Source organism: Phoca vitulina, unplaced genomic scaffold (genome assembly GCF_004348235.1).
Source record: "Phoca vitulina isolate PV1807 unplaced genomic scaffold, GSC_HSeal_1.0 scaffold33, whole genome shotgun sequence".
Lineage (NCBI taxonomy): Eukaryota > Metazoa > Chordata > Mammalia > Carnivora > Phocidae > Phoca > Phoca vitulina.
The window spans coordinates 8,065,775-8,087,553 of record NW_022589736.1 but is presented as its reverse complement, the minus strand read 5'-3'; the positions used below and the strand labels follow the sequence as shown (position 1 = coordinate 8,087,553).

General features: G+C 50.0%; 1 protein-coding gene across 1 annotated transcript in view; it reads right to left on the bottom strand.

Moving 5' to 3' along the window:
* PFKFB3 (6-phosphofructo-2-kinase/fructose-2,6-biphosphatase 3) overlaps nucleotides 1-21,563 on the bottom strand; it is a 78,370-nt gene extending 56,807 nt beyond the window's left edge. Inside the window, exon 1 of the mRNA XM_032425541.1 lies at nucleotides 21,456-21,563. Coding sequence (XP_032281432.1) covers nucleotides 21,456-21,471 — 16 coding nt within the window. The 5' untranslated portion in view covers nucleotides 21,472-21,563. The remainder of the gene's footprint in view (nucleotides 1-21,455) is intronic.
* Nucleotides 21,564-21,779: the final 216 nt, after the last annotated feature.

Sequence of the window (21,779 nt, the reverse complement as noted above, 5' to 3'; positions counted from 1 at the left end):
ACAACATTTAGACGATATGGAATTTTTTCACTAGTATTTTTAAAAAGCCTCTGCATACTTGTAAACCTTTGTCTAGACCACAGCAAGCAATCCCCTTCCTCCCTGTCCCTTAGCCATCTCCCAGCCCACCAGTCAACAAGGGCAATTTCACCCCCAAGGCAGCCTAAGGAACAGAAACAAAGGCCCAAGATCAACATCAAAAACCCCCAGGGAAAGATGGGTTGGGTCTGCTGGGTATCTGCTGATGCTCCCTACCCTTTCTTATCAACTCCAATGGCTCCAGCCCACTTTGGAGCCGCCTTATTCCTCCTTGCACTAAAATTGAGATCCAGCTCTGCTTGTTGCCACCAGACACCCCATTAAAAATCCCACAAGTAGGAGAACAAGAAAGAATGGGAAAATTTGTTTCCCAGGCGCATCAGCCACCCAACCAGCTACCTCGTGCCAAGAGTACGAGAGGGGGGACCCTGTTAGAGAACTCTGGGGACAGGAAGGAGAGGCATTTGGCTAAGGACCACTTCGGGAGGGGCTGTCTTGGGCGGATGGACCATCAGCAAGTTCCCTGGACACGAGTCAGGGCCCTGCACGCCACGTGGTTTTCCACAGGGCAGGTCCAGAGGACAGGTTAGCGTTTGGGGCAGGGGAGCTGCTGTGCTTACCACCCATCCTTGTCTCTTCCAGCCCAGTTAAGCTCACACAGAGCAACCACAGGGCTGTTGTCATTCCTGGACTGCGGGCTCCTTCAAGTCAGGAATCAAAGCCACCGCCTATGAGCACCCAGCATGTGCCAGGCATGTTTGGAGTGCTTGGGGCCTAAACCTCAGAGCCACCCTGCCATTGACAGGCGAGGAAACCGAGGCACAGAGAGGGGAAGGAACTTCTCCAAGGTCACACAGCTTCGCGTCTGAGCCCAGGAAGTCTGACTGCAGAGCCCAGGCACAACTCCCCGCCTCCCTCGCTCCCAGCTGCAGCAAGAGCCTGGGGGGGTTCCATCTTTGCCCCTTATCCATTAATACAAAGATGGCCAGAGTGGGTGACAGGGGGCTCAATACTAGCCTCCAACACACTCCCCCCTTCCCAGCCACCTGACCCCAGCTGCCCTTTAGGAGGAGGATGCTGGGGTGGGGACAGCAAAAGGCCAGAGAAAGAAGAGTGTGTCTGAACTTTTGCTCCCTACCCTCTCCCTAAGTTGTTTATGCCTTAAAGCCCACCATTACGGTACCATCCCTTGAGTTCCAGATCTCTGAGATCAGTTCAAATGCAAACTGAGCTACTATCACCTTAAGAACCCTCCTTAATGAAGGATCTGAGGGAGGAGAAGGCAGGAGAGTACTTGCAGGCAGACAGGAACATTTCACCTTCTCTACAGCACGGCTTAGATCTTAATCTGAGATCTAAGCACTGCTTAGCTGGGCTGCAGTGGCTACCTGGATGATCTCCAATGCCTTGATACCCTGAAGGAGACACGTAAGACCCAGGAGGTTAAGAAGTAATCACCAGAGACTTACTGAAAGGAAAGTAAGTGGGCCTTCAGAGACAGCTTCTAGATCTCTGAAAATTACATCGAGGGCAGAGAGGAGACCAACTCTGGCTGGATGCTGCCTCCGGAGGAAGAGGGCTGTTTGGTATTTTCTGGCTGGGTTTTGGTAAGAAATTGTAACCAGATCTGCTGGAGAGCCAAGAAAAACCGGATATTGCCTTTTTATACCCATTCTGTACTCCCACCTTCCTCCCAGAGATGCTCTTATGGGTTTTGTTTTTGACAATTTAATACATGGAGTAGAGGCAAAAGTAGATTCCTAAAGAGCCCTTGTCTTTTCATAAAGTGTGAAGCTATTACTTCATAAAATGAATCCAAAACTTCAGAGAGGGTTACCTCCTTTATGCATCTGCCCTCCAGGTTTGGAGTCTGCAGTGTCAGACACGGAGGGCCACAGAGCGAGTCAGAGCAGCCCAGGTGCTTCCCTCCTGACCTTTCCAGACACCGGATCTGGTGCTGCCTCGAGGGCCGAAATGAGCCCAAGTTACTTACCCCTGCACTCCTCAGTTCCTACTGTGTTGGTCCCACTTTTAGTCTGATCTAGGCAGAGGGGCTGGGCAAGGGGAAGAAGCATCAGATTTGAAAAAAGGAAGGGCTAAGGGGCAGTAAGAATGTTGTATAACAGTTGGATACTGTGATCGCATTTGTTAAACTCCAAGTCAAGATTATTGCTTTAACAAGGTGGAGAGCCTTCATAGGCACAACCGGTCAGAGATGCACCCTGCTGGAAAATTTGACTTGCTGGAGAGATAGGTGTCCTCCTCTGGCCCAGGACGACCTCCCTCTTCATCCCAGGTAGAGAATCCCTGACATGGCTAAGCGCGGCTGAATGACCTCTAGTGCAATGAGTTCCATCCACGAAAAAACCGTTTGGCACTACTCCCAAAGTAACCCATTCCATTAAAACAAATGCATCATGAAAGGCAAAGGCTTTTAAGTCTGGCACATCAAAATCCGAATCTGAGCTCCCCCATTTTCTTACTGATAAGTATAAACGCCTAGCTGTACCTGGTTCCTGAAGAGAACTCCACAAAGTTCATTCCTGCCCCGTCTCTGTAACTGACCTGAAATTCACCTTCCGCGAACAGTGTCCTCTGTCCCCAGCACTGTGGCATGGGACCAGTCAAATCTGATCACACGAGTCTTTCAAACACTTGCAGACAGGCTCACAGGCCCCTGGGACCTGTCTGGTCTGGGCTAAACATCCCCAGTTCTTTGAGCACTCCTCCTAGAACTTTTCCTGCCCCTCCACCAGCTGAATCACTCTCTGCAAGTTAACTCCAAGTCCTCCCAAAAAACTCAGGGGCAACCAAAGTCCCAATTCATTGTGTCCTCAGCTCGTGGTGAGTCTGGGCTCCAAACCAGGAGCTGAGACAACTTGCACTCGGTACGTGGCTGCGGTTTCTGGGGACCCTGTGGCTCAAAGCACCTGTGCCGGCGGCTGTTTACTGATGTGACTGACACAGAACATCCTGCCCAGGATGCCGAGCAGGAAAAAGCGGCGTCGGGCACTTATAACTACTCCCCAAAGATAAAAACACTGCTCTTCTGCAATCTCCCACGTTCCGACTTTCCTTTAACGCTTCCCGTGTGTCCCTCTTCCTGTGCCGCGCGCACTACCGCCCCGGCCCCGCCCAACCCGGGATTCTGCTAGCCACCTGCCGACCTAGTTCCTCTGGCGCACTGACAGCGCGCGTCCGCTCTCAGACCTAACCGGGGGGAAAACCTCGGCCGAGAAAACGAAAACAGGCCACTGGGCGGGGACACTCACAGCCTCCACTAGGCGCGCAGCCGCGCGGGGTGCACGCCGCGCCCACGTGCCAGACCCGGCGGCGCGGGGCAGGCTGGGGCGGCGCCACGTGAACGCGGCGTGCGGCGCGGAAAGGCGGGGCGGGGCGCGCGCTGACCGGCCCGTGCGCCGCGCCTGCAGCCAATCCGGCCCGTCGGCCCCGCCCCGCCCGCCCTCCGGCCCCGCCCCGTCCGCCGGCCCCGCCCCGCACCGACCGTCCCAGGCTGACCTGCCCCCTGGCCGGTCGGCAGGGCTCCGCTGACCTCAGCGCCGGACATCAGCGGGAGCGAGGGAGCGGCGGGCCGGCCGGCTCTGTGGCGCCCCCGGCCTGCGAGGCGGCTCGTGCCCCACAGCGCCGCCGCGACAGGGGACCCAAAAATTGGCGCGGGCGGGGGCACCGTCCAGGAAGCCTGGGTTCCAGGGGCAGGGGCGTGCAGGGTGGGGGGCCCCTCCTTGACCTTCCTGCTGGGGAAGAGGCCCCCAGCCCTGCCCTCCACCTGCCATCCTCCTCATCGCTCGGTCCCCACAGTGCCTGGCTCCTAGGAGGTATATGGAAGGGCACCAGAATATGCCACCCCAAAATATGCCTCTTTGGCATAAGGAGTGTTTTGGAGAAACTGCAGACACACAGGAGCTCTGCAAACAGAGTATAAGATATCCTTTTGTAGGGGGGATTGACATGGAAAGGGGGCCTATGCCAGGAAGACAGCTATGCCCACACATCACCTTACTTACATGCGTGGCTGGGCAAACTTTGTTTACCATACATTTCGTCTTCTGACCCTCCTATGAATATTCTTCCTTGCCTTTGAGGCCCCGGACCGTTATCCCTTTCCTTAGCTCAGAATGGTCCAGGAGGCTCAATTGCCTGGCAATTTGAGTCTAGTATCTTTGTGGGGCTCGTGAATGTATGCACATCACATACATAATTTAAAAATTGGCTTTTTCTTTCCTGTTTATTGTTTATAGGGGCAGGGAGAGTCTCAGCCAAGAATCTAAAAGGGGAAAGGGAAAATTATTTTTCCTTCCTTACAACACGTAGGACCAAGGTGTTGACATCCAACCTATGTAGGTTTCTTTTGCCTTAAAATATTCCTATTTGTTACTTTAAAAGTAATATACATTCATTGTGAAATGACTGCAAAATATGGAAAAAAACATAACATATTCCCGGCTGTGTTTCCTTCCAGGTTCTCCTATCTGAGCAGACTATTTTTAGAGCCTCAGGAGATTTGGCATTAGCCTTCACCTCTGCACTGAATTTATGATCTACTCAATGTCATCACTTACAAGGAAAATAGACATCAATCATGAGAATTTTTATTTTCATAATAAGGCCAGGAGTAAAGAAGATTCAAGATTTTTTTTTTAATTCCTGGGGAAAATATAAAAAGCAAATGAAAAAAAACAACCTATGGAATTGGGAAAGGAGAGGGAGAACTTTCTGGAACTGGACTGGAATAAGAGCAATGTGAACTTAGGATCTTAAAAAACTTCTGTTTCCTAGCTCTGTCAATTGGAAAGGCCCTAGAAACGATGCTACCCCAGGAACAACGAGCACACCAGAGCCCAGACCTTGGTTTCCAACTATCGCTCTCCACTAAACCTCACCAGGGCTCCTTGGGGAAGTGCCTGAGCCTGGAAAATCTGGTTGTCCCAAAATATAAGGTAGAGCTCACAAACCAAGGAGGATGTGCCAAAAGGACATGGCAACCAGCTTGAAAGGGCTCTTATCCAAAATTGGGACAATCTGAGCATCAAAATGAATAATGTCAGGAATAGATTATAATGCATGCAATAATAATTTTTAAAATCCCTGAATCTATCTTGATACTATTCCTACTATTAATAATAATGAAATGAAATCTATTTCAAAGGGGAGGGTGGGCAGGAAGGCTCCTCTTTACAAAAGAAGGCCAACTAATAAATGTCAAGAGGACAACAGAAATGTAAATTTGCCATTTTTAGCCACCATAATCAGTGTTTCAGTCAAGAATCACCAATACATGCTGAAACCACTGCATAAAAGATGATTGGGAACAGAGTACTTGATTCACACTTTGTGAGTGATCCCAAAGGATACTCCACAGGTACATCTGTAATTGGAAGGGGAAAAGTAATCTTTATGAGTAGCCCAAACAAATGACCAGAGTCATTTAACGTCACTATTAAAGGGACAAGCTGACCCCCTAGTCTGTTGATGTAATGTCAGTAAGAAGGACACACAGCATCTACGCAGTTTTCTTGCCAAACAGGTTGAGTAAGAAAACAATCAGGCAATTGCAAGTTAAGGGGCTTCCTGCAAAAGAAGTGGCCAGGGTCTTCACAAATATCAGTATCATTAAAATAACACTAACTAAGGCTACAGAACTCTTCGAGATCAAAAGAGACTTCTAGATAAATGTGTGACACTTGATTGGATCCTACATGCAAAAAGAAAAAAAAATCTATAAAAGATACTACTGAGACCATTCAAATATGGACTGGCAACTAGGTAATGGTCTTGTGTCCCTGCTAAGTTTCCAACTAGGATGATAACTGCATGGTGATAATTTAAGAGAATGCTCTTGTTCTTGGGAAGAACATGCTGAAGCATTTAGGGATGAAATGTCATGATGTCTGCAGTTCCTTCCCAGATGGTTCAACATCAACAAAATCAATTGAGAAACTAAGATGGTGAAATGCAATAGTTGGTGAATCTAGGGGATGGAGGTTGTTCACTATGCCAACTTTTCTGAAGGCTTGACATTCTTTAAAGTAGAAAGAGACAGAAATGAAAACTTCCCCAGGCAAGAGTCTCTCGCTATCCTTGCACACGTTTACCTTCCTAACACACAATCAGTGCTCGGTGGACCAAGAAACTGCATTTCTGTGTCATCAGGCAAACACAAGTCAAGGTTGGTATGTTCGTGTAGATACACAAAAAAAATACATACGAAATTAAAGGGACAAGTTTGTGGCAAGTGAGTCCCTACGTCCCAGGTGTTTTATCCAACGTTTGGTGCCGACAAATATTTCCCATCTGCTTACAAGGCATGTCTCCGGAGCAGGGCAGCTCAGAGGCTGGTGGACACACACAGCAAGTGCCTGAGACCGCCACATGGCTCAGCAAGGGGGCACTTTAGTGACCGACTTCAAGAAGGAGGGCAGATTCTGCAACTTCTGTTTCAAATCAAAGAATATGATGGGCATTGGTTATTGGGAGGCTCAGTGGGTCAGAGAGGTCTCCTGAAATCGAGGCCTCCCTTTGGCCAGTTCGGCTACGATGCGTTTCTGGCTGTAAGTTAAGCATTCGGTGTCTCCTTCTGTTACAGGAAGTGGGCAAAGCGTCAGCAGTGGTTCTCACACCTTCTAGGGGAGACCCGCCACCGCTGAACGCTGGTACCTTGCATAGTCCAGGGCCACCCTCTCAGAGGTTCTGTTTCATTTTTAATGTCCACCCGACACCCTAGGGGATCATGAGGGAGGATATTCCCAACTAGAATAACTCAGGACACAATCGAAGCAAGGTGGAGAAAGCAGCATGGAACCAAAAGTAGTCTCCTTTGGAAAAATAAGTGTGTGCCTTGTTAGAAGGGGGAGGGATGAAGGAAGGGTGCACTGGAGAATGAAATTAAAGCACCCCAAAATAAGTCACCTGAATGATTTTACACGTTCAACTACACCTAGAGACCTAAAGGCCAAAAGTTCCATGAGCCAGTATGGAAAAGCTGCACATCTTCTATTCCTTTTTAAAAAAAAAAAAAAAAAAAGATTTAATTTACTTATTTGACAGAGAGAGAGAGCACAAGCAGGGCGAGCAGCAGGCAGAGGGAGAAGCAGGCTCCCCACTGAGCAAGGAGCCCGATGCGGGGCTCAATCCCAGGACCCCAAGATCATGACCTGAGCCGAAGGCAGACACTCAACCGACTGAGCCACCCAGGTGCCCCACACCTTCTATTCCTTCCTCAGCAGACCAGGCTCCCCTGATCAAAGGATCACCTTTGATATGATCGTTGTAAGGAAATAGTATAAGATTCTAATGCACTTTGAAATTTTCATCAAGAATGGAGAATTAAGCAACCTCAAGTCAGAGAATGATATTCTTTGAGGAATCTTATGTGCACGGAAGTATTAATGTTCCCATAAATGAATCACCCGAACATACAGTCTTCAATCATCTACCAGGCACGAGGCTGGCCCAGGGAGTTTATGGTCAAGGTGGGGAGACAGAATGAACACAAATTATAGCACAAGAATCATGATTCCCTCCGGCTTGAAGACTTCAAGGCAGACTGTGGTTTGAGGGGGGGCCTTGAAGATACGGCACAAACATACCAAGGAGGGAGCTGATGAGAAGAGCACAGCTGGGGGGGCGAGGGGTGTGCACAGGGAAAAGTGTGCAATGAGACAGTTAACGGAAAGAATTGGGAAACAGTGTTTTCAGGGGCAAAGACATGGTCAGGAAGGTGTGAAGGGGAAAAAAATCTCGAAAAGGTAAACTTTTCCTGAGGAAGACAGATAGATAATACAGTCTCTAGTTTACAGAGCAGAAAATCATCCAGAGCAAGGCTGATTTAGGAGCTAAAGCTACCATTCCACTTCAACCCCGCAATTCCAAAATGAGTGCTTTTACCAACCAAAAGACAGGTACAAATAGAATGTTTATGGTGGTTCTGAACATTATAACCCAAACCAGAAATGACCCAAAGGCCCATCAACAATAGAAGGGACATGATGTGTTGAATCACTAATTGTACATCTGAAAATAATATAACACTGTGTTACTTATACTGGGATTAAAATTTTTTAAATAAAAAAATTTAAAAACTAAAAAAAGGAAACAAAGGGACAAGACGTCAACTATTCTCACAATAGAATACTACATAGCAATGAGGATGAACTAAGGATTTCTATGCATAACAACATGGAAAAAATCCAGTTGGGATGTTGAGGGAAAGAAGCCACATTCAAAAGATACATAATGTAAAAAAACAAAAAACAAAAAACATAATGTACAATACATCTATATGAATTCCAAGAATGAGCAGAATTTATTCATAATGAGAGAAGTCTGCATAGTGGTTTCTGCTGAGAAGCCCTTCTGGGGGTACTGGAAATGTTCTATAGCTTGGTCAGGCATTGGGTTACATGGATGTACACATATGTATAAAAACCACCTGGAATTTGTACACTTACTATATATATGCTACGCCCCAGCTTTAAAGAGATGTAAAATGTAAGCCAGTAACAAAAAGAAGAGTGACATAGGTCTTGCTGTGAACCACTTTTCTGGACTCACTAAGGACAAAAGATTTAGTGACCCCAGAGCATGGCAGAGATACGCCATGTTATGGTAGGAGATTGGCTTGCCATGATTTGCCCAAGTTGGCAACATAGGCTCGTCCAGAGCTCAGGCTTACCCACGTTTTGTGGAGGGGATGAAGAAGGGCTATTAATTCAACTTGGCTTTTTAAGACCCATTAAGATAACTAAAAACACTTAGATGTATCACAAATTAACTTAAGAATCATGACTACACCCATTTGGGGGCTAAAAATCAAATGTATATTTTTAAAAACAATAATTATGGTACAACAGATGAAAGAGAATCTCTAGAATCATAGAATGCAAGAGCTGGAAGAGATACTCCAGTTAATTCTTTGATTTTATAGATGGGAGAATGAAGGTCCAGAGAGGTGAGGTGACCAGTTCACAGCCACATGACAAGGAGAGGCGTCACGGGACCAGAAAACAGGTCTCTGCCCAGCACATCTCTAATATTGTCTAAGGTCTCTGTGATGCTTTGGGGCAGCTCTCAGGTAGGGAACCATGGTCACCACTGCCCCCAAAGTTGGGCCCCCCCCCCGGAAGAAGGACAAGGACCCCAATGCACCAGGCAGAAGTTGAGGGAGCCTGCAACCTAGGTCCCAGCCTCAGCCCTTCCTCCTGGTCATCCATCCACCTTGACAAAGTTTGTAAAATCTTTCTATCTTTCTGCTTCTCCAGAAAATGGGGACAAAAGCCTTGCTTCTCGAAGGCTGAGCAACCAGCTGCCGTGGAGGATGATGAATTCCTTTTGTTTGTTTTCTGGAACCGCTTTATTGAGATATGTCAACCCATTTAAAACTGCGCAATCTAATGTTTTTTATATATTCACAGAGTCGTGTAAACATCCCAATTTTAGAACCTTTCTATTACCCCAAAAGAACTCTTTAGCTGTCACACCTCCACATCCCTCCTCCTCAACCTGTAGGCAACCACAAATTTACTTTCTTATTTCTACAGATTTGCTTTTTTTGGACATTAAATATAAACGAAATCATACCATCTTCTGTGAATAGCTTTTTCACTGAGCATGTTTTTCAAGACTCGTCTGCTTTGTAGATATAGGATTCCTTTTTATTTACTGAACAATATTTCATTGTATGGATATACCATATTTTATTTATCGATCAGTTGATGGCCATTGGGTGGTTTCTACTTTAGGGGTATTATGAGTAACGCTGTTCTGAAAATCCATGTGTATCTTTTTGTGTGGACATATTTTCGTTTCTCTTGGGTAGACACCTAGGAGCAGAAGTGCTGGGTCATAAGTCTATGAATCTATAAAAAGTGCTCTTGCCTGTACCCTCAGAAGCCGTGGGGTGAGGAAAGCTGAGGAGAGAGGGATGGGACAGGGTGAGGGCTCTTAGCTGGGTGGTCAGGGAAGGCTTCTGTGAGGAGGTGAGAATCAGCTAATGCTTTGCAGGAAGCAGCCGTGCAAAGCTCTGAGGGAGGAATATTCCAGGCAGAGTGAACATGGCCCCAAGCCATGACCTGGCACCTTGAAGGACGGAAGGATGGGGCAAAAGGAACCAGGGGACAGGATTAGGCAATGAGGGTGGAGAGGTGACCAAGCATCTCTCATTCTGATTTAACTTCTCCTTTTGACATAATTTCAACCTTGCAGAAAAACTTCAAGTGGCACAAGGCATTTCCCGTGTATCCCTCACCCAGACTCACCAATTCACACTAACAGTTTGCCACATCTGCTTTATCATTCTCTCGGTATGTTATTACGTTTTTTAAATATATATTTTACATATACAAGATAGTACATAAATTAAGTTTTTAAAAATTCATACTATTTTTTTTCTGAACCATGAAGATAAAACTTGCCCCATTTCTTAATACTTCGATGTGTATTACCTAAAAGCAAAGATGCTTTCCTACCGTGCAACTACAATACAACCATCAAATGAACTTGAATACAATACAGACACCAAATGCATTTGGCCAATTGCCACGCTAATGCCCAGGCTCCACTCCAGCATTTACAGTCAATGTCCGTCTGTCTGTCTCTTATCTATCCAATCTGGGTCCCTACCTTTAAGGACCTAATATTTAAAAGTACCTACTACTTGACATGGACTCTAAATAATTTCATTTCTCTGTTAAAACTTAAATGTCATTGGTAATTATAGAAACGAGCAATTAAAATTTAAAAATACAATTTTATGTTCTACTTTGACAACGGAGATTTCCCATACTCTTCTCACAGCATTTCATTCAGAAGCCGCTCACTACCGTGGGCAAGGGCATTCGAATTGCCTTACAACTATTTTACGAACGATGAAAACACAGCTTTGGGAACTGCTGATCTCCTTAACACGTAGGAGGAGCAATTCCTTCTCTTCTTCCTTGCTCTCTGGGCCCCAGGCACAGAGATTTGGGTTCATCATAATCCCCGGTCCATCTCTTACACCCATCGTTGATCCCTGAATGTGGTCCTGTTTTACACCATCTGTTGAAGCGATGTAACAGACAAGCAGAAATCCATCAGCCCATTGACATCCGAGCTTCTTACGCTATGTTACATCTATATATATGCTCCCCGTCCCTGCTCCTGCCTCCCTCCAAACAGAAGCAACCATTACCCTGAACTTCATAAAAGAAATACTGGTTTGTTATGTACGTATTGCTTAAAAGCATATTGTTTCGTTTTAGGCGTTTTAACTTTATTTAAAAAGTACTGTGCTGCTGGGGCGCCTGGGTGGCTCAGTTGGTTAAGTGACTGCCTTCGGCTGGGGTCATGATCCTGGAGTCCCTGGATCGAGTCCCGCATCGGGCTCCCTGCTCGGCAGGGAGCCTGCTTCTCCCTCTGACCCTCCCCCCTCTCATGTGCTCTCTCTCTCTCTCATTCTGTCTCAAATAAATAAATAAAATCTTTAAAAAATAAAAAAATAAAGTACTGTGCTGCATCTCATGTCTTGCCATCTTTTTAAACGGCCGTGACAACATCGAATTCCGCTGTCTCTCCGAGCCGGGCGCATGGAGACCGCCGGCCGGCAAACACCGCGCGGCACCGCAGCGCAAGACCGCGCGCCCTCCCTCCCGCGCGTGCGCAGTCGGCTGTTGCGAGCCATTCCTCTGGCGGCGAACGTCGCCTGTGCACAAGTTCCTGTCAGGGACATGCCCAGGAAGGACACACCTGGTTACAGGGGATGTGAATCCCACCTTTCCAAGATAATTCCAAACTGTTTCCTGGACACTTGCAAAATTTACACACCCCTGACGATGTATCAGAAACGCTTCTGACCCCCACTCTTTCCAACACCTTACACCGGCAGATTTCTTCCCTTCTGCCAACCAAGTAGGGGTAAAATTGTGTCTCCCACTGTGGTCTCCATCTGCACTTCGCTGGTCCCTGAAGAGATTCAATGTCTTTATTTCCTTATCTTACGTTCCACACTACCTGATTTTTTAAAAAGGTGTTGCCAGTCATTTGGTTCTTCCTAACAAATGGGCATAAGACATGAACAGACAATTTTCTGCAAAGAAAACATCCAAATAGATGCATAAAAAAAGTGTTCAACATCGCTCGGCATCCAGGAAATCCAAATCAAAACCACAATGCGATACGACCTCACACCAGTCAGAATGGCTAAAATTAATAAGTCAGGAAACAACAGATATTGGCGGGGATGCAGAGAAAGGGGAACTCTCCTACACTGTTGGTGGGGATGCAAGCTGGTGCAGCCACTCTGGAGAACCGTATGGAGGTTCCTCAAAAAATTGAAAATAGAGCTACCCTATGACCCAGCAATTGCACTACTGGGTATTTACCCCAAAGATACAAATGTAGGGATCCGAAGGGGTACGTGGACCCCGATGTTTATGGCAGCAATGTCCACAATAGCCAAACTGTGGAAAGAGCCAAGATGTCCATCGACAGATGAATGGATAGAGAAGATGTGGTATATATATATATACAATGGAATATTACGCAGCCATCAAAAAAATGAAATCTTGCCACTTGCAATGACGTGGATGGAACTAGAAGGTATTATGCTAAGGAAAATAAGTCAATCAGAGAAAGACTATTATATGACCTCACTGATATGTGGGATTTAAGAAACAAGGCAGAGGGTCATAGGGGAAAAGAGGAAAAAATAAAACAAGACAAAACCAGAGAGGGAGACAAGCCATAAGAGACTCTTAATCATAGGAAACAAACTGAGGGTTGCTGGAGAGGAAGGGGGGTTGGGGGATGGGGTAACTAGATGACAGACACTGGGGAGGGTATGTGTTGTAATGAGCACTGGGTATTATATAAGACTGATGAATCACAGACCTCCACCTCTGAAACTAATAATATATGTTAATTAATTGCCTTTAAATTTTTAAAAAATATGAGAAAAACAAAAACACCAACCCTGGTTCTTCTAACAGAAGGCAGAGAAAGGAACATAGCCACAGACAAAAAAGGACTGTCTCACCTCCCGGGACAGTTGGTTCTTCTGTCGCGTGGATTATGATTTTATTGTCATGCCACTTATTACCTATTGGGAGGCACTCCAAAATGAATTTTTTTGAAGTTTTATAAGGTTAAATGTCCTATAAAGCCGCAGTGACAACATGACCTTTTGCTTCATTCAAATGACTTCAAGTGAAAAGCTCTGATACAATCCAGGATTTGCACAAAACATGGTTTTGGCTTGAAGTAGGTTCCATGTTGCTGTTCTCCATTCATGTTCAGCAAACACGATTCATGGTCAAGTGAATGCTGACTGACTCGCTTTTTTATTATAAAAGTGTGACATTCAGGTTTTAGGTTTTTCACACAGAAACCGGCCAATCTGCAGACTCAGACTGCTTTCCCGCTATTATGAGGCGGCAAGTCGATGACAAAATTCTTGTTTTGATTTTCTTATACGTCTGTTGGCAGAACTGCTTTGAAATGGATCTCCCGTAGTTTCAAGTCTATGGCCCAGGACCATAACATCTGCTTGGATTCTTCCCTTTTGTTATTCAAACATTAATGAGGTTTTAAAACCTATTTCTCTGAATGAGGCCAGCGAGCCTGTGGCACAGGGTTGGCTGGAGGTAGGTGGGGTGATCAACCGTCCTGGGACCGAGGGGGTTGCTGGTTCTCACGATTTTCCATGCTGAACATGGGAAATCTGGGGCAAACCAGGCTGAGTTGGTGGCCCGGCCCAGAAGCTAAGTTAGCCAGCTGGTGGCTGGGCTGAGTTTGTTCAGGAAGCCTTTCTGGAGTGGAGTTTTCCCCTGCCCTACAATGGAGCCCTTCACAGGCTAAGGAAACCGAAGAAGGGACAGAAATTAACCGGCAGTTGGGTACCCCTGACACAGAAACCCTGGCAACAAGAAAAACCCACCACATGCCTTTCTACCAGCTTGGACCGTATCCATGCTCAGCATCCACAGGTAAAACACATCAAAACGTGAGGAATCCCTTCTGTGTGGCAATAATAATCAACCCTGATTCTGAAAGCCAGTTTGTTCTTAAAGTATCTGTCCTGCAGTCGGCCCAGAGCATAATAGATCTTTCTAGAAGGTTCCTTGCTGAGTCCCCAGCCTCTAGAACCATGGATACAAACTGAAACCACTGCCTGGGGAGATCCGCTACTCAACACAGTTACTCCACGGAGCCCAGCCGAGCCCCCACCCCTGCTGGCCACACAGTCCTTAGGAAAACAACCAGTGTTCTCGGCACCTCTCCCGGTCACCTAGAGCGGGCGTAGGAGTCCTCCGTGACTCACTCTTTCTCCTCCCCTCCACCCAATCCCCCACAAACCTGTGGTCTGTGTCTCCTAAATATATTCAGGATCTAACCACTTACACCCGCCTGCCCCTCCCCACCCTGACCTCACCCAACATCACCACTCACCCAACAGACTCCCACCTGGTCTCCCTGATTCACCCTTGTGACCCCACAGTCCAGTCTCAGGAAGGCAGCCACGTGCTGCATGTATGGCTCATCATACAAAGTTAATTCATGCCACACCTCTCCTTAAACCCTCCAAGGGCTTCCTATCCCACCCCAAGGAAGAGGCCAAGACCTCAGAGTAGCCTTGATTTACAGGATCTGCCCTGCTACCCTTCTGAATGGTGTCCTACACTCACTCGGCTCCAGCCTCACTGGCTTCCATATGTTTCTCCAACACTCAGCCCACTGTGGCCACAGGACCTTTGCATCTACACTTCCCCCTGCTAGAACACTCTCCTAACATAGCGCACGGTCCACTCCTCACTCCCTTCAGTCTCTACCCAAATGTCACCCTGTGGTGACCATCCTAGTTAACAGCCGCTTGCCCCCATCTCCCTCCTCCTCCTCTTTCCTGCTTCATTTTTCTCCAGAGCACTCAGCCCACTGGGCACACTCTGTATTTACTCACTTATCTGTTTACTGTCTGTCTACCCCCGTTGGAATGCAAGTCCCACAGAGGCAGGCAGTTTTGCCTATGGTGGTCACTGCTGTACCCTCAGCTCTTCACCTACACCTGGTCCACTAGGTGCTGAACAAACGTTTGCCAAATGACTGAAGGGCGTACGGAAGTGACTGAAGTAACACCACTGGCTAGGAGAGGTACCAGCAGGCAGGGGCAGCCGGCTGGCATCCAGCTGTGTTTCTTGCCTTTTCTACTAAACGTCCTCAGCTACTGAGCCTATAACCCTCCCTTTCTTAGTGTTTCCCCCAAATGGTTATTTTGTGAATGTCCCCAGGGAAATGTGGCCCTTGCAGATGACTGATTGTGCGTGGGGCCTCCATCCCTTCATCCAGATTCACTGCTTCCTCCTGAGGCTGCCTGGTTCAGAAAGCCCCCATGAGAGGCCGGACGCCTCCACAGCAGTACCTGCCAGAAGCCTGGAGCATGACCACTCAGATCTTGCGGAAGACCCTAAATCACGCTCAGAGCCCTAGCTGCAAGGGAGTCTGGGAAATGCGGCTTACAGCTTCCCAGCCTCCGCAGTTTGAGCTGTCAGTCACGCAAGAACGGTACTTTCAAGACTATGGGTTACTCCCCATTAGTGGCCTTGAAATCAATTTCCTGAAAGCAGACCAGAGTCCTTTTTAATGAAATGGAACAGACGACAAAATATCACAGTGTGCTATATATTCTGGGAGAAGTACTGTTTTAGGAAAATGTCTGTCCAAGCATCAACCCAAACTATGACATCAGAATTTCTGGTGCATCAGACTTTTTTAAAAGTTCCCTGGTTAATCCAAATGTGTGGCCAGGAAGAAGAGCCATGGGGTCTGGTCTTTTCCATAGGGAAACAATGCTTCTGTACCCATCACTCCCAGCCGGCCTCTGGTCACCCGAACAGTCATGTGGGCATTGTGCCGAGGCCCCAGGCTGTCCATAGTCTGTCGGCAACAAAATGCATCTTTCTCCTGGCCAAGATCTTTCTCTTTCTCTCTTCCTGCTTTGAAGCCCACACTTCCTTGGGGTACCTCCCTGAGCTCCCATTTGCCCCCACTGACTGATGAAACTTTGGTCTTCCCGTGGCAGGGCTGAGCCAGGTCCCCAAGCCTTGAGAGTGACTTCTGCAGCCTCAGGGGGAGGCTTCCTGAATCCAACCTGTTGCCGGGATTCAGTACATCAAGCAAGACAGTAAAAATACCACAGCAGTTCGGCCCTAAGGAAGAACACAGTTGTTTCCTCAAAAAGCATCAGCACAGCTCAGCACCCTGCACGTCAAGGGAGAAAAGCCAGGTCAGGGGACCACACCTCTGGAATGCCTGCTTGTTCCATCTGGCCAAGGACACGGGGGGATGAGGGAAGCTCTCCTTCTGACAAACTGATTGTCAACACAGTGTAGGGCACGGACCTACCTAAACTTCCACACTGGAGGGCCTGTTACTGATGCTCACTCTAGACTCTGGGAAGATCAGCAAGAAGTTCTTAGCCCTGGAGCTACTTGAAGGAACAGCAGACCCACGATTATGATGGACAGGGACTTCCAGACTGACTTCATAGGACAGATGGGTCTAATGCACATTCAAGAAATTAGACTCCGACACCAAATTCCTTTTGGCACAAATTTCATTCTCGAAGTCAAAGCTGAAGGAACACCGAGCCCAGAGAACACAGGGCCATGACCTCGTCATTTGCCACTTGCCTAAAACGTAGCCTCTCTCCTGGAGACACTGGTGGAGACCAGGCCAGGGTGCCCGGCACAGCGTTTGGGAACAAAGGCACAGAGGGGATCTCTTCCGCCCCCTGCAGCCAGCTTGGCCAAGCAGTTCGGGACACTCAGTGTCTATGTGACAAATGATTAGAGGAAATTGAGTCAGATTTGGAGGGAATCTTAGTTCACACCTTCTTTTCCAAATGGGTAAACTGAGGCCATACGCTCTTAAGTGGCTTGAGATAACCCAGCCAGCGCCTGACACAGGTGGGCCTGTCACTATCTGGTCTCCGAGCTCCCGGGCCATGGCATTTTCATACACACCATCCCCGGGTCTCCTTCCTCAGGGAGCATGCTGCAGTCACACCAGGGACAGAACTCTGAAATGGCCCAGGAGCCCTAATCTCATCCAGTAAGTTGCTGGGCCCCGGGGCAGGAGAACGCGCCCCAGAACCCAGCCTGCGGACGCAGACACCCAGAGTGCGGTGGGTGCCCAGCCCCTCCTGGAGACTGTCTTTTCAGGATCTGCTCTCTGCACGGCCACTGGGGAAGTGGAGAGAAAAGAAGGAGAGGTCCTGGGTTTAAGGTCCAAAAATGCTGACCCCGGTTAGCAAATCGCAACCCCAGGGGCTGAATTGCAGGAGTTCCGAAGGGCCTGCATCCCTTGCGACGGTGGTACTTGGCTTTCGCTTCTGTTCCCTCAGCATCCCTGAAACTCAGTACCCGGCACGCAGCCGTGGCCTGTCATCTGGCTGACCCCTCAGCTCCATGACACCAGCCGGGGTTATGGGATCAGCACCCATGACAGCAGTGTCCTGGGGCCGCCTGAAAAGAGGCAGAGGCAGGGGTTTTCCTGGGCAGGCCCACCTGCATGCATCCATCTCTCAAAGATCCAGACGAGTCAGGCACCTTCGTCTCTCTCTGCTCATTGCCCACGTGAAAGAAGTAGCTGGTTCCTAACGGCGGACTTGTCATACTCTGTGATTCCTGCCTGGTGCCAGTCATATCCTGGGTCCCCTCCTCTCCGGTCCCATCATGGGCCGTGCTGGAAAGGCACGAGGCAGGGGTCTGCGTCCCAGCCCTGTTGAGCGCACAGCTTGATGAGGGAACCTAGACAAGCTGCATAATCCCCGTGAGCCGCATGTCCTTCATCTTTACAATGGACACGATGCCACGGGCATCAGAGGGTAGTTGGGAGGTAAGTGCACACACGGAAGGCACTTGGGGTGTGGGGGGTGCTCAGTAACGTTAGTTTGGTTTCTGTCAGGCAGAACCTCCACCTGTCCCCTCTGAAGGGGGGGGGGGTGCTAGAATACTTGGGACCCTGCTCTCTGAAGACAGCGTTACAGACTTGTTGACCAGAAAGGGCCCTTGAGAATTTCGTTGAGACCCTGGCCTCTGAGCAGAGCCACACGCAAATCCCAGGAGAAGGGCCGACCTCTCCTACCTGGGAAGGCCTCCAGAGGGAGAACTCCCCCAGCCTTCCTCCGCAGCTCATCCCAGCTTTCACCAGCCATCCTGGCCTTCCTCCCGGTGTCTGGCCGAAGCTCTTCCTGCCCGCCCCCCTCTTGTTCTCACGGCAGCACATTTCCTCCTCTGACTCAAACCAACCTCAAGGCTGACTTCTCCAGACCTACTTCTTCCAGCCACGTGGCAGAGGACCCAACCCTGTTCCCACACCACGGCCACCGTCACCCTGGAACCGACCAAGAAAAGAAGTGAGAGTTCGCGTTTCATCCCCACCTGCCCAGTGCGGGGAAGGTCACTGTCAGCTGCTGCCCGGGCCGGTCTCAGTCACGTCTGTTCATCCATTCATGCTAGGGGCTTTCTGCCTGACTTACTGTAGCACCATGGACCATGTTGGGGAGGCAGACCATGGAGGTCTAACTACAGGGAGGGAACTGCCAGATCTTATTCAACTAGCGGCGTCCGTGTTCCTGGTGCCTAGCAAGCACTCAATCTAGAGAATGAATGAATGAACGAATGAACAAACGAATGAATGAATGATTAAATGAATGATGCAGCATGCAGTCTCCGAACTCTGCATTCAGGAGACATCAGCTGCGTTCCTCCCACACTCAAGACACAGGACCAATACCTAAAATACTAAGCTGGTTGTCTGTTTGTCTCACCAGATCCACCTGCCAGCACGCGGACCTACAAGGACACCAATGGGCCAATGCCTTGAGGTCAGAGGGAGGGAGGGCCAGGGGTGCTGATTCTCCCAGTTTGTTCTCTGGAAGGCTACGAGCTGCCTGAATCCTTAAGGGAGGGTCAGCTCCGATCAGGCCACAGGCTCCACGGCCCTTTAGGCCTGGGGTGGTAATGCCTGGGGTTCCACACTCTCTTCTGTGCCTTTCCTACACCCTGCCCAAACCTTTGTAATAGTCCCTTTCTTAACCTTTTCTCAGCTTGCCCCATACACGTGAGCATGCCCCATGTTTTTCGCCAGGCCTCTGACCAAGCTGATCCCAAAGTCTTACCTGTCAGGACACAGAAACAGCACGGGAAGGGAATGAGCGGTGCAGTAACATTCTAGAGCTTAGCTAGAAGGAAGTCCTTCTCCATCTGGTTTCTGTTCATCTTGGTGAGGGGGGCAAAGAGCAGGGAAGTCTTTTCCTATTTTTTAAATTACTTTTTTTGTATAGTAAATATATTCAGATGGCTCAAAGTCCAAAAAGACATAAAAGAGTATCTGCACTGAAGTCCCCACCACCTGGACAGTTCCAGGGATAGAGTGCTGAGGCCCCGTCACGGCGGCAGCTCCAGATGATGTCCCATCACCATACTGAACAAACCGGGTCTCCCTGCAATTCCCACACGTGCTCCCTTCTAAATAGGAGATCACAACTCAATAAAGTAGAGAAGCCCTGCCCAGGACTCGAAGCCCTCCAGAGTCTCTGCCCTGGTTTACCACCAAAGCTTCCAGAAAACCCAGCTAGGTCTGTTCCTCACATCCTGGGACCTTCAGGAATTGGCATCCACAGAATGGAGGAATGGCATTTTCCCTTCGTGCAACAATGTTCTCTTCAGATTTAAAAAAAAAAAAAAGGAAAAGAAAAAAAGCTTAACGTTTAGTAGTTTGCAAATGTTTTGTCCTGATCTGTCAATCATCAAGTGAAATCTAGCAGTGCAGGTATTTATTTCATCCTTGATGCATAAGCCCCTCTGCTCCTCTCCCCCCACCCCCACCCCCCACCCCCTGCAACAAGTGCTGGGACAAGCTGACAGGCATCCTTGCCTTCGCGGAGTTTGCCACCAGAGACCACAAGGAAACAAGCAGGAAGAAGGGGTGAACTCAGCACATACACCCCTATTCCCGCTGCAGCTAAACGCGGTCAGGTGAGGAGAGCTGAGGGAACCTCCAGACGAGGGCACAGTGTTACATCGGGAATCATGGAGACACTGAGGACAGCAACCATGGGACTAAACGTCATCAGCTGACTGAGGACGGCTCTCAGAAGCGGTCACCTCACTTCTCACCATCCCCCAAAGAACAAGGAGTGCCAACCATCCACCTTCACAACCAGGAGCTTGAAGTGGCATCTTAGCAACCTCTGTTTAAGGGACAAAGGCCAATAGGGCAGCACGGGCAACCACAGCATTAACCTATTAATCTGAGTTATGAGGGAAGGGAAGAGAGGGCAAGAGGACAGGGACGGAGGGAACGGGGAGAGAGCCACACAGCTCAGTCCCAGGCACCCGGGAGGGGTGGAGGTCTCCTCTCACTTACTTCTCACCAGGCCACCGTACCCAGGTGGGGGTGCAGAAGCCTTGGGTTTTAAGTGACAGTGGGTCACCGGAGCCCAAGCCCCTCCCAGGCTGAACAAACAGGGAAGGAGTCAGATAGCTCTGATTGCAAAGTGAAATTGAGTCTTCCTCTCTGTCCCGGGCTAGCATTCCAGCGAGCCCTGCAGTGACTTGGGAGCATCAGGGCCTCCATCACTCTGCCCATAAAATGAGGCCCAATACAACGGCTGGGGGGGGGGGGTCCCCTTTCGGGGCAGGGGGCCATAGGAGCATCTGGGCTTGCTGACAGGCCGTGTGCGACCCACCACCCCCTGCAGGGCGGAAGGCCCCAGTGAAGGAGCCTGAATGCCTGCAGGAGGGCCAGGTGGGGCACTCCACGCAGGGGGCCCGGCGAGGGAAGGTCTTGCTGGAGGGCACCTTCCTAGGCCAGGCCCACCTCACCCCACGTCTGTTTGCTTTTCCGTGCACCGTCCCACCAGTCCCCATGCAGTCGTCCCTATTCCTGTCCATTTTGCCAAAGAAGACCCTGAGGCTCCGGGGTGGTCAGATGACTTCCCAAGAGTCGGGGGGGGGGGGGCAGAGAAGCGCGGCGGCAGGACTCGCACACAGACCTGCCTTCCACACCGGCGTGCCCCCCCGCCGCCCCCCCCAGCCGGAGTGCGCGGTCGGGAGTCCACGCGGCGAAGCTGCCACCCCCGAGGGCCCCCAGGCCGCGGGTCCGCGCGCGCGAGCCTGCTCCAGCAGAACCGCGAACTTGAACGCAGCGCGCCTGGGGGTTGGTTCCAAGTCGCGCCACTCGCACCGGCGTGGGCACGTGCGGCGGCGGCAGGGGCGGCGCGCGCGGGGGGGCCCGAGGGCAGTGCGGGCGCGGGGGCCGTGGGGGGCGTGGGGGGCAGTGCGGGCGCTGCGGGCGCGGGGGCAGTGCGGGCGCGGGGGGCGCCAGGGCCGGGCCGGTGGGCTCGCGGGGACGGCGCCTACCTTTCCTGAAGGGCATCGCGGAGGGGGGCGCCCCGCAGGGCTGTCCCGGGACTCCGAGGCCGGGCGACGTCCGAGTGCCAGCCCCGCGGCTCGGGGGCGCCTGTGGGCGCCGGGCGAGGGCGGGGTGGGGGGGCGGGGAAGGGACATATTTGGGCAAAGCGGGGCGCGTCACAGCCGGAGGGAGGAACCGCGGCGAGGCGGGCGGCGCAGCCTCCGGGGCGGGCCCGGCGGAACCCGCTTAACCCCTGCGCTGCCGGCGCGCCGCGGGGCCGCGGGCCACCCCCTCCCGAGCAGGGGCGGCTTCGGGCCCCCTCGCCGGCTCCT